Source organism: Hylaeus anthracinus, unplaced genomic scaffold (genome assembly GCF_026225885.1).
Source record: "Hylaeus anthracinus isolate JK02 unplaced genomic scaffold, UHH_iyHylAnth1.0_haploid 5, whole genome shotgun sequence".
NCBI classification, from domain to species: domain Eukaryota; kingdom Metazoa; phylum Arthropoda; class Insecta; order Hymenoptera; family Colletidae; genus Hylaeus; species Hylaeus anthracinus.
Genome location: NW_026535322.1, coordinates 4,547,551 through 4,560,288, shown reverse-complemented (window position 1 = coordinate 4,560,288; position 12,738 = coordinate 4,547,551). Strand labels below are relative to the sequence as shown.

The 12,738-nt window shown below is 36.4% G+C and overlaps 2 protein-coding genes across 13 annotated transcripts in view; one reads left to right on the top strand and one right to left on the bottom strand.

Annotated features, from left to right (window-relative positions):
* Positions 1-9,677, bottom strand: part of LOC128895517 (serine/threonine-protein kinase mig-15) — a 25,669-nt gene extending 15,992 nt beyond the window's left edge. For 4 of the 10 annotated variants that reach the window (XM_054158178.1, XM_054158179.1, XM_054158181.1 and 1 more), the window contains exons 1-10: positions 8,864-9,670; positions 8,069-8,134; positions 4,230-4,286; positions 2,805-2,849; positions 2,446-2,728; positions 2,154-2,365; positions 1,848-2,076; positions 1,509-1,769; positions 1,198-1,379; positions 654-674 (exon numbers count right to left, since the gene is read on the bottom strand). In XM_054158178.1, the coding sequence (XP_054014153.1) occupies positions 654-674; positions 1,198-1,379; positions 1,509-1,769; positions 1,848-2,076; positions 2,154-2,365; positions 2,446-2,728; positions 2,805-2,849; positions 4,230-4,286; positions 8,069-8,134; positions 8,864-8,929 (1,422 nt within the window). In that variant the 5' untranslated portion in view covers positions 8,930-9,670. Of the gene's footprint in view, positions 1-653; positions 675-1,197; positions 1,380-1,508; positions 1,770-1,847; positions 2,077-2,153; positions 2,366-2,445; positions 2,729-2,804; positions 2,850-4,229; positions 4,287-8,068; positions 8,135-8,863 lie in introns of all 10 variants that reach the window. The other 6 variants (XM_054158176.1, XM_054158177.1, XM_054158182.1 and 3 more) reach the window with 6 other exon arrangements.
* LOC128895571 (chromosome transmission fidelity protein 8 homolog) lies at positions 8,424-12,718 on the top strand. Of its 3 annotated transcripts, none has more exons than XM_054158295.1 (3): positions 8,424-8,829; positions 11,561-11,600; positions 12,388-12,718. In XM_054158295.1, exons 1-3 carry the CDS (start codon positions 8,646-8,648, stop codon positions 12,716-12,718), a joined length of 555 nt encoding a protein of 184 aa, XP_054014270.1. In that variant the 5' UTR covers positions 8,424-8,645. The 3 variants fall into 3 exon arrangements, with proteins under 3 accessions (XP_054014270.1, XP_054014271.1, XP_054014272.1); XM_054158296.1 differs by lacking the exons at positions 8,424-8,829; positions 11,561-11,600 and adding exons at positions 11,289-11,504; positions 11,607-12,266; XM_054158297.1 differs by lacking the exons at positions 8,424-8,829; positions 11,561-11,600 and adding exons at positions 11,294-11,504; positions 11,607-12,312.
* The last annotated feature ends 20 nt before the right edge of the window (positions 12,719-12,738 follow it).

Sequence of the window (12,738 nt, the reverse complement as noted above, 5' to 3'; positions counted from 1 at the left end):
TGCTGTTTCCCGGCTCAGTACATAAGCAATAAATACCCAAATTACATACTTGAAAATACAAGTGTACACAACCTTTTCAAAACAAGCTAGGACTAAACTACAAACATGAGTGCATTTTATCAATAACTTTGATATGTATAAAAGTATCCTAAATACAGACAGAACCTTTACATTAAGGTATACCACAATCTGCATTATATCAAGTTTTTATATTCGTTAAAATCTAATAAAAATATAAAAAGAGTATATTGCTCGAAACATGAAGGAACGTGTTGTGTTTGCGCATCTAAACACTGTTTAACTATACCAAAGTGAGAGCATACATTCAAGTGATTTGAGTGAAGCATACCAAAATTTAATATTGTGCTCAAGCGTTCGAACATCGAGAAGACTATGATGGATGAATTTTGTTAGAAAGAAAATTGAAAAATCGGTTAGTATTCTGCGTGAAATTAAAACAAGCGAATCGCATGTTGGTAAAATGAGGATTGCTCTATATGGCTCGTGTAGAGTGATCGTTTTGTAAATTACCTGTACACATAATTGGCAATGTTACGTGTAACAAAAAAGAGAAGTGAGTGTGATTGATCGTATGTATAAATGTAGGATTAAAATGTAACATGTAAAGAGAAAAATAAGTGTTGTGTTCTTACCTCCGGCCTCCTTGGCGGCAGCTACGGTACGTGTGAACATGGAAAAAAACAAAAACCGAATAATTTCAAATACGAGTGCTGGGCGCCCGCGCGTGCATTGTTATCGTCTGATGTACACGTGTATGAATGTGTGTGTTTGCCGCATACGTGAGTGCGTTTGTGTGTTTAGCGCACTAAGAAACAATTGTGCGTCTGTATTCTGCGCGTTTATGGACGTGCACGCCGTGATGGCAAAATAGAACGAAACTTCGCGTGCAATTTCAATTATAAGAATACAGCAAAAAAAGAAGACACAAGAGTGTATACATAACAAAATGTATTACACAGAAGAGAGTTGGGTCAGTGAAAGACAGCGAGATGGCAAAGTAAAACATAACTAGCATGTGCCTTTCTACAATTTGTCATAATCCAATGTAGTTTTCTGACTACATATATTAGTTTGTTCTTATTGGCGCAAGGTAAAATGCCGGAAAGAAGTTACAATATCAAAGAGAGAAACAGATATGGAATTACTCCGCGTAAAAAAAAAGTGAAAGAAGCCTACCATAGGTTTGAACACGTGACTGTTTCTTTGAGAGGCAGATTGACCGCCAGAGCTTCCACTACCGCTACCAGCGACGGGTGGCTGATGATTGGAAGGTGGCGTGGAAACTTTATGTGGTTGTCGTGGATCGTCTCTAGGCGTCGGTGGTAATGGTCGTGACGGTGGTTGCGGATCTGGAACTACTACAAAGCACAAAAAGCGACTAGTATGAAACTGACAACGTAGAGTAAACTGTCTCATTTGCGATGTCTATAAACACAGTTTTATCTACAACAAGAGATTAGATATATTCGATACACTATCAAACACACCGATTAGTCTGTGAGGAATGGCAGGTCGTGCAGGCGGCCCTGGCTCTGGTATGTCTCTTTGAGATCTGCCACTCGGTTTTTCTTTAGCGGCAGGTGGTTGAGGAGCTACGTCTTGAGTTAGAGTCCTACCTTCCTGAATTTGTTGGAAATTTCTACGCAACGTATCGCCACCAGGAGCTTGAACAATGGATGACGGTTCGCCAGCCAATGCTGGCTCATCCTCCTCATTTTCACTACCACTGTATCGATAATCGTCCCTTTCTATAACAAAATAAAGAAAAATGTGACGTCAACTAGATTTAGATGCTTACTCGTTAATTCTTCCGCTATTTTTCGTACCTTTTTCTTGTTTACGTTTTTTACAGCGATCGATATGGTCTTTAAGCTGTATCCTCACTTGTCGCTCAGTCGGTTGGTCCCGGATAAACGGATGTTTAAGAAGCTGTTCCGTATACGGTCGTTGATGATAATCTTTTACTAACACTGTTTCGATAAAACTATGGAATTTCTTCGCCCATTTTTTCGACTTCAGTCTTGGTGGTGGGTTACGTGGAATCAAAAACAGGGCCTTTTGTGTGAATAAAAGCGAAAAATTATGTATTACTATCCTTTTACAGTAGCAATAATAAGAATTTTAATACTTGCCCGCATTGGATGAAGATCACAAAGTGGAGGTTGCGATTCAGCCATTTCCAAAGCAGTAATACCGAGTGACCAAAGATCACTTCTATTGTCATATGTGGCATCAGGGTTTTCATCACATGCTATTACTTCTGGAGCCATCCAATATGGCGTTCCAATAAATGTATTTCTTCTACCTATTGTTCTGTCTAACTGTGCACTGACACCAAAATCAACTGTAACCCAAAAGGAATAATTTAATGATTCATATTCTGCACGAGTGCAAGATCGCGTTTTATATAGGAGAAAAACGCACCTAGCTTAACTTCAGCATTGTCGGTTAACAGAACATTTTGGCCTTTGATATCCCTGTGAATAACTTTATTGCTGTGAAGATAACTAAGTCCCCTCAATATCTCCCTTGATATATAAGCAATCCATTCTTCTTTCAAACTCTGGCCCTTTGTTGACTTGACAAGATCCGTAACGGAGCCAGCTCCGCAATACTCCATAACCAACCATAACTGATCATCCTTTCCAGGCGATGACTTCTTCACGAAGGCACCATAATATGTTGCTATATTTCTGTGATTGGAATACTGCAACAAGAATGACAAACAATTTAATTTTACACGTAACAACGCGCCCGGTAGCAAATTAAGTACTGATACTCACCCGTTTTAATACATTTATTTCTAATTTGATTTCTTCCTCTTCATCCTAAAACAAACACAATAACATTATACGTAAGCCAGCGTATATTTTTATTTTGCATTCGCAATCGATCGATAATATATTTATCACTGATATTATACATACATTATGTAAGTCATAAAGTAATAAATAATAAGATTTCTTGATTTTTTTATTAATTTTTTTTTTTTAAGAAGGCTTAAAGCTTTATTTTAAATTTTTATTTCATGATAGTATTCGAAAGAAATTTAAATTAATGTTTTTGCAGCTGAAAAAAAATCCATGACTCCTATTCTTCAAGCATATGCAGTTTCATCAAAGTCAACGTTAAGTATTTAGCAAAGCATTTCTTGTTAGTCTTGTTTCAATATTATGCATTATAAAAGAAAGGCCGTATCGGTTGACACGCGGCAATTAGTCTTAAAGATAAGCCAGAGTAGAGTACAAGACACAATATGGAACAAAACAAACATGGAAATCGAATAACCAGACAAACGGTCCGAAATTAACAGCAAGAGCTGATTGATGAAGGTGAGATCACCATACATTCAGAAAACATACGTCGACGTGTAATGGACGGATAGCTGGAAGAAAAGCCATACGTTAAAGCTGAGAACCGGAACATGCAACTATTGACTCGAGGTCTGTCATCTTGTTAGATGAAATTTTATGTAAAACTTTATGTGCAAAAATTGACTGCAAATTCGAATATAGAAAATAGCTTTTGTTAATTTTATGAACTCTCTAATACTGTACCTCAATCAAAATCTCTCGGAAAAATAAATGAAATTCGATAATTGAGAAGAGAAGAAAAAAAAAAGAGGGAAAAATAATTCTTTTTGTGAAATTCGATACGCGATGGAATGTGGTATCCCAATAACTCGCTTAACTCGTCGTACACTGGTTTCAGGATTTTCCACCGCGTATTGAAGAACTCGTTCTTCATTTACATTCGAATGCGCGCTCCTTGCTCTTCCTCTATGCGCTGTCAGGCTCTAAGTGACCATTATGTCAAAGACTCCGCATTATCCACGGAAATATTTTCCACATTATAGACTGCCTGTGCAAATGTGTTTCGTTCTACCGGTTCAAGAGATAATTATGTGAACACGTAATGGAAATGGTTTGTCATTCAAGTTATCAAACCAGGCCTATCGATATCGGTTTAAGTTTTACTTTGTTATGCAGTGTGTTTCCTTCAGAGTGAACAATTGGAACATCTCCGTAACCTTTCAAGATCATACGAAACTTCAAGGTCGATTAATCCCAAGGAAATAAATACCAATGTTTACATGTATTGTAAAAATAAATATATATTTTTAGCTATATATATGTGTTTGTGATTATTGTTATTAGTAATAGGAAATCAATTTAAATTACAATTATATTTTAGAAACAAGTACTCACTTCTGTAACGTCCATAACTTTAATGGCTGCCAACTGACCGGTCTTGGTATGTCGACCCTATAAAATACAAAATACAATAGTATTATTATTATTATTATCATCATCCTTCTTAAACAGACTTCACGCTAAATTATCGTAAATAACGACAATGCATTTAAATGTAATAGTTTAATATTTTCTGATATTATTTCAAAGTTTACTCCATAATTTCACTCTTTCATTTTTTATGTCTCTAGGTGACACTCATTTAATTGTTTTCTACGATTATTGTTAATTTATCTATTTATCCCCTCCTCCTATTACTATTCCATTCATACTTCGTCTAATTCACAGAATCAATTCGTACAATTTCTCTTTCATTGTGTTTTGGAATGACTTTTGAAGGACTAGGTGACTGTATATACTAGGTGACTTTACGATCCTACACTTTGTCGGGTCTTAGTAAAGAATGTCGAGTAACGTGCACAGTTTGCTTCAATTGCCATGAAAACTCATTGATTCCCCCAGATTGGCTGAACGCTCACGTTCACTTAAACGTTTACCACGACCCATTTCCTTAAATAAATTTTGCAAGGCGATATGACACATAAACAAGGTTCAGAATAAAGGTGTTGCCATCAGAGCTTCTCCTATGGTGATTTATTTTCAAAGATCATTCGTACGCACGAGTTATTCGGGGGTGCAAATAGATACTGGTACGCAATTAGGATAAACAAATAGAAATGCAAAGTATCGTAACATTTTAAATATTCCAGGCAAAAACCTAAAGCAATCGAGCATAATCGCCTCTTTCTTTCCACTGTTCTTTCGACTTCATACGTTCATGTCTGATTCGATACTTCATTTGCATCAAGAGTATTTACTCTCTTTAATCCTTTCAACGCCACATTCACCTACTCCATGCTTATCTCGTCCACTTCCGTCCACTGCCGCTCTCCTTCGCTTCTTATCTCTTCGCATTTCGCTTCTCGTCATCCATCCCCCCCCCCCTCTCTCTCTCTCTCCCTGTAAACTCGCACACTATTCCTTCAACATACTCTGCCACACATTCTTGGTTAACTTCTTTACAGTTTCCTCCGATCTTTCCTCGTAAGTGTAACATGCTCATATATTTACGGTCATTCATACTTTTAGCACGTCTTGGCCTTCCATTCCCTTAAGGGGGAACAAAAATATATCTACGAAAAAATTTAGTTGGAATGGTATATAAGTGTATATGTATGTACTGACTCATTTCACTAAAAATCCATTTATCTGATTACTAAGCGTGGCGTAAAATAATCAATTCTGATAACTCAGTAAATAGTTCTTGGTTCTAGAGTCACAACCGATTACCAGATCATCGCTGATAACAATCATTCGTCACGAGGAATGTTTAACAATGATTGCTAAAGTACATACCGGGATGATTTCGAAGAATCAGGTATTAGCACTGAATGTGTGACTAATGAAAAAATTCCTTCTACGCTGGACAAGGAATTCTTCGATATCGAAGAAACCACGGTGTATGACATACAAATTTTTTTTTTTTTTTTACTGCGAAATCGGTGAATTTCAAAATAGTATTCACGCAATTTCCTATTAAAATACCTGCTTGAAATGGTAGTCGCTTAACCCCTCGCCTTACGATTTAATTTGTGACTGCGTGAGCCATAATCGGATACGAAATTTCTCACGCGTCGAAACAAAAGTCCAATTTACCTTGGCCGATCGGCTACAAGCCAACGTAATATAGAAAGTTTCAAAAATGAATTCTTTTAAAAAGACATAATCATTAAGCAATGAAACAGAATGCAATCGAAGCAATGAATTCCGCACACAGCTTTTCTTTTCTTTACTTTGTTTCAATTCTCTACTAATCTTGATTTTTCCTTTGGATATCGTTTATATATTCTTTTCTCTACAATTGCTTTTAACAATTGTAGTCGTTCAAAGCTAACTTCGAGTTCTTCTCGATCAGTTCCTATTTTGGACAATTCAGTTCCAATTCATAAATCGGTAGAAATCGAAGACACGGCGCTGATCATGCGTATTCATGCGGCCGCGTGTTTTATTCGTTCTCTGTCGTCATCAGCAGTAGGTCATTGTACTCTTCCTCGCTTCGCCTGATTATCTATCATCGCATAGCACAAAAGTAATATTAACAATCGCATATGCCAAATTGAAATAACGCAAAATGATACGTATACGCAATAAATTGCTTTTTAACAAATACAATCACAGACCGCGCGTTTCGTGGTGCTTGAAATCGGGAATTATTTGATCGTCGCTGATTGTCTCAAATAACATCACATCACGTGAAATCAAATCGCTTGAATGGAAGTTTTCTACTCGTATAACTCAATACTAAATGTATCGATAGGATAAATTTTTACATAATTAGAAAATCAGAAGAGAATATGTTCAATGAAAAAATTTCACCTCAAAATTCTATGTAGTATTACCGAATAATTTACCAACGGCAAACGTACCAAATTTACCATAACTCGAAAAATGAATTGAAAAAAAAATATTTGTTTACGACGGTCGCAGATAAATTTCTCGCTAAAAAGTCGTAAAAGTAATCGTAACCTTGAAACTTAAGATAAATCTTGTTTACACGACGTGAAAGTAGACAATTCTCAAACGAAATCGTATTGTAACAAAGGAATCGATAATTTAAAAAAAAAAAAAAAAAAACACTTGTTATTTGTCCGGTTTATTCCATTCGTCTTCGACGCGAAGTGTGATTTCGTTTTGTAATTCAAATTTTATTTTTACATTGAACAAATAGTAGTTCGAAAATTGTTTTTAATTTTTTGTTCATTATCCGAGATTTCTGTTCGGATAAAAATTTCACCTATCTCTGATGTACACCAATGGGTACTATATGTATATATGTATACAAGGGTGGAGGCTCTTACGCGGCTTCATCCCCCTCTAAGCGTCGTGTTGTGTCGTACAGAACACGCACGTACAAGCAGCATTGCCGCGTATGTGTACAGTAATAGGTAACTTGGTGAAGAAAGCACTCTAATTGACCAGAACTTGAACACGTTTTTCTGAGAAAATGATTCATTTGAAACATACAGCACCATCGAAACTGTTTACATTCTCGTTGCATGGAACACGCGCAAATTAAAAAACAATTTCGATCGTTGAATTTTAATATTAAAATGTCTTTAACTACAGATTTTAAATAACGAATCTCGACCGCAAATTTATCCGTTAAAGCAATATTTTTCACCCTGTATTATTCACCTCCTTCTAGCTGAGATTCTCGACCTTTTATATACACAACTGTTTTTCACACACAGCTGTCCATCCAAGGACAATTTTGCCAAGAATTTTTTCAAGGTGAATCACTGTCTCCTTCAACCTCAACTACAGATGAGATTAGATAGTCTCATCCTTGTACTTTAACCAACACAAATACCTATCTAGATGTGTACGATTGGGATCAAATAAGATAAATAGAACAATTAACAGAGATCCAGTGATAAAACTCTAGATAAAAATAATATAATGCTTAAAATGATGACAATCACATTGAAAAGATTATACATCACTTTTTCAATTATCTATTTAACGCTCATTATAAAGTAATTAATATTTTCATAGATCACTTCTTAGACTGCTTCTATAAGTTAAAAAAATATCAAAAATTAGAACTTCCAAAATTACAGACTGTTAAATATGATTGAATACCTATAATAATAATTCTATATCTTAAGATACAACTTAACTCTCCTATGACACTATTACCATTCAATGTTATTATTTTTTATATATATATACAAAATCTTTCAAAGCACACTTAGTAATCAAGGTACCTGCAAACCTACTATTAATGTACTTACTTTATAAACTTGACCGTATGTTCCATTGCCGACCACTTCAATTAGCTCAAAGATACCTGCAGGTTCCTACAACATAAAAATACCAAGGTGTATGTAGATATGAACTGTGTTGGTGTTACAGTGAAATGCACATTACAAACAAAATGTTCCAATGAAAAGTGATAGAAGTCATAATAATTACATTGATGATAGAAAGAAGAACAACAAATGTACTAATTTCTGTACAATTTATATGTGTACCTCGACTAAGTACAAAACATACATTATTCAAAAAATAACTGATCTAAACAACTATATGTAACATGTTTTACATAAGGCATGAAAATTTGTAAACCAAATTTATGTAAGTTTTGGTGAAACCAGCAATTTTCATTATCTTTAAATATAATACATGCAAAAAAAAAGAGAATTTCAATGGTGCAAGTACACGGTTTCTTAATATGGTTGAATGTTTTAAACAAAAATTGTGTGTCGCACCTATTTACAATATTACACGTCAACGAATTCGATGATCAGTATAAATTCTATAAATCACTTTCGAAATGACTGTCAGTAAAATATAAGGCATGCCTGTAACATGTACAAGTTTTCCCGAATGACAGAAAAATTCAAGGCGAACTTCTCCCTCCCGTTGTTCTACCGAGAAGAAATAGTCATCGCCTGTCTTACGAGGTTAATTACCGAACACTACATTCGTTTAAAGTACGCGGAGAACTGCCGTATTCAGAGACGCCGAGCATCGAATACAAAATACCTATACGGTATGTAGAATGAAAGTAATATACATTTACGTACCTTCAAAGCGTTTAGATCAATGTCGTCGAGCGAACAGTTGACGCTCGGTGCCAAATTATGCGCCATCTTGATACACCACTTGCGCTCCTCGCGTTATCTCTCGTACTCGAGGCTCGCTGAATCCGCCGTCTATCCTTTTATCCTACGTCTCCCGTTATTGTTCTCGTTCTGGCCCTCGGTACAAACGGGGCCCAAAAATGCAGAGGTGTTGAACGAGAAAAAAGTATCTTCCCACGCTTACACTAACACGAAACACTAAGATCACAAGTGGTAATTCTTGTTAAAACGATCCAGCGATATTTTTCTGGAAATTTAACCGAGAATAGTCCAAAGAGAGAGGAAACACGCGTGGCAATAGCACATGGCGTACGGGTAACTCTTTAACGATCAACGAACGAATCAGTTTACCAATCAAATTGGAAAACGATGTGAACCACCTCCATCACGTTTCTTCTGGGTTCTTCATAAAACAGAATCACGTCAGTTACGCATAATCACAAACAACTTATTGCCCGGTCGCAGCGCCAAGCGCTGGATCGTATCGTCATAACGGAAGCGGCACAACCGAGCCGAGCCCAAACACAACGGCGGCGGCCGTTCTACGTCCTGTCTTACTGCACGCCTCTTTTCTCCCTTCCTTTGCGCTCTCTCGTCTCGCTCTGTCTTCTTCGTTCTTAAGCGTGCGCACATATACTTTTCTTTTCTCTCTTCTTTATGCAGAACAAATATTTTCACCGTCTTTGTTTTTCGTGCGCTCGTGATCGCACACCCGGTAACACTGATTCGTACCGTATGAGGGGAAAATCACTAGCGACATCTACCCCCTTTTTCTTTACACCAGGAATCTTGGTCTTGCGCGCACAGATGTTTGACAGCTGCGCAGAATATAATGCGCGAAAGTATTATGCTGTTGAGCGCATGACAGAGCAACTTTAACCTTACGAAACCTCATCGTGACTAACTCACGATAAGTCCTATAAATCGCTAAGAAACAATAATACTCTGTTAACAACTTATGACACGTACAAATTAAAATAGGTTATCAATTCATGGATGAAATTTTTATTTATTTTTTATTTCATTATACTTTAGGATTCGGTTGATAATACATGTATTAGAAAAGCTGGTTAGAGAGTTATATAGGTAACAGTATAATCTCCTTGATTATACTATACAATTCTACAATATCTACTAGGAGATTATACTGTTACCAATTAGACCCGTTAGCCAACTTCTCATCTATGAACAGTATATGCTCCTAATACATTTTGCTCATTTAGATAATAACATATATATATATAAAATACTCAAAATAAAAGTGTCATTTCTACTGCTTCGCAAAATTGTATATTACTATTCATACATAACGCTCGTACATTGGCTTAATAGGCAGCAAGATAATTATTCTTATCTCTGTGTTGGTTTGTAGAGTGCCATGTATCGAAATTAATTCAGAAAACGTTCAAATTTGCATAAGTAGAAGATATTGACAGAGCATTATTATTTCACAGCGACTCGTGTAATCTGTCACGTACAGTTAAATGCATAGGGTCTAAGCGTGTAATATATTGAATCTACGTTTTTACTTAGTACACATTTGATAGATAGCGCCAGTAGTCATTGCAAGCACGTACTTTGTGCATCAGTGAATACGAACGATTGACCCCCTACAAATTTTCAGTGTCCATGGACCGCCGGTGTCGCCATCAAGTGTTGAATGATAATACAACAAATATTGGATATCTGTTGGTAAGACAGGGAGACGTTTTACCAAAACTAAACAGACGTTTATGATTAGATTTTCAGACACATGAACAGAAGAACCTGAAACAGAAGAAACGTATATTATTCTCCTTCCTTGAAAAATATAAAAAAAATCCGTAGAACGTCTTCCTTTTTTCTTCTTGCCCTAACTAAAAATACAAAGTTACTTTAAAACGGACGCGATTTATCAAACGCAACACTAATTGCAAACGCGATTCATAGTTACTCGCAACACTAGCCTGAAAGTTCCGTTTGCATCGTGATCGCAATGACTCCTCAAATCCACCTACAGGTGCAGGTCATACAGGTGGCTTTTCGTATAGTAACGCCTGCGAGCAATCGAAGCTACATTTATAACGTGTTCTCCAAGCACGTTACTCTCCGATTGGCTGGGATTTGCATGGTGGGGGAGAACTTTCTCGAGAAACGTTTACTGCTTGCGCACGGTGTGGTCGGTTAGGTCGGTTAGGGGATAGAATATCTAACCTGCGCAACCTACGTCGAACAGGACAGTTCTCCCACCATTTAATTCCCAGCCAATCGGAGAGTAACGTGCTTGGAGAACACGTTATAAATGTAGCTCCGATTGCTCGCAGGCGTTACTATACGAAAAGCCACCTGTATGACCTGCACTTGTAGGTGGATTTGAGGAGTCGTTGCGATCACGATGCAAACGGAACTTTTAGGCTAGTGTTGCGAGTAACTATGAATCGCGTTTGCAATTAGTGTTGCGTTTGATAAATCGCGTCCGTTTTAAAGTAACTTTGTATTTTTAGTTAGGGCAAGAAGAAAAAAGGAAGACGTTCTACGGATTTTTTTTATATTTTTCAAGGAAGGAGAATAATATACGTTTCTTCTGTTCCAGTTCTGTTCTTCTGTTCGTGTGTCTGAAAATCTAATCATAAACGTCTGTTTAGTATGTTTCAGTTTAAGCTTCAGAAATTCTTCCTGGGATCATCGATTACAACAAAAAGTGTAGTACTACAGTAGTATTAAGTGTGTAGATTATTGCATGAACGCATTGTACAATGCTCGCTCTTTCGCTTCTTGCATTTTTCTGTAGCATGTTACTTGCATGAGTGGCTTGTTGGTTGCATGTATATTTTTTTTTTTTTTTAATTTGGGGTAATCCACTCCCGGTCGGGGCGGAGGACACACATTTAAGGATGGCTAGCATGTGTTTTTATCTTGGCCACCCAATTTGGGTCTCCTTATGCAGCAACCTCCACGTGGTGAGACCTGGTTCCTCTATATTATTTAAAGTATGTAATTGCTAATTGCATCACCAGCTGAAGTCAGATGATATTATCAATTGCATACTAAATAATATGAGCTAATGGCTGCAATTTTTCTCGTTTATATATTATTTCTATAGAAAAAATTGACTTTCAACAGTTACGATTAATACTTCATTATTCTCTTGGATGAACGAAAAGGAGACAAACAGAGTCCCTGCCGTTTTATTTTCTTTATTTTATTTTATTATCTCTGCCAATATTACCAGTTTTTTCTATAGAAGTAAGCTTATGCTTAAATACTCACGATGGCGACACCGGCGTTTTACCAGTGGTACATTACCACTGAACTGTAGACTCTATAGTATAGTGTTTAGTGCTCAACTTTTGATTTACCGCCAAAAGTAAGTGACACAAAGTGACAGTAAGCATGATTATTCCGATTAGAAGGTATTCTTATTTGTAATTAATGTAGTAATAAATTTATCGCGCAATCTCATTGACAAGATTTTTGTGATTTTATAGAGACGGCGAACTTGAAGAATGGGCAATCATTGAATTACAAGGCGATTTAAAATTTGCTTCTTCAGATACTTCAAATAAATATATAGGGGACCTACACTTTACAAAGTCCGGTACACCGATACTGATAATCGGTATTCACGTACTACATGGGAAAGAAGTAGGGCTTACAAAACCATTTGCTGTTTTACAGAAGAAAAAAAACGAAATAGATGCAACAGCAAATGAATCAGAGATCAAAATTGAATACATTGTGAAAGCTATTGTAACAAAGAAATTGGTATTTAGATCAAGACCAAAACCAATTGTAAGAAATGTTCCAAAATTTAGTTAAATCTATTTTTCTTACAAAAT

What these genes read in the sequence shown, in the direction of transcription:
- LOC128895571 (XM_054158295.1), top strand. Translation starts at nt 8,646, where the DNA reads ATGTACAAGTTTTCCCGAATGACAGAAAAATTCAAGGCGAACTTCTCC. An exon ending in GAATACAAAATACCTATACG is followed by an intron (nt 8,830 to 11,560) that starts GTATGTAGAATG and finishes TTTCAGTTTAAG; the next exon opens with CTTCAGAAATTCTTCCTGGG. An exon ending in ATCATCGATTACAACAAAAA is followed by an intron (nt 11,601 to 12,387) that starts GTGTAGTACTAC and finishes GTGATTTTATAG; the next exon opens with AGACGGCGAACTTGAAGAAT.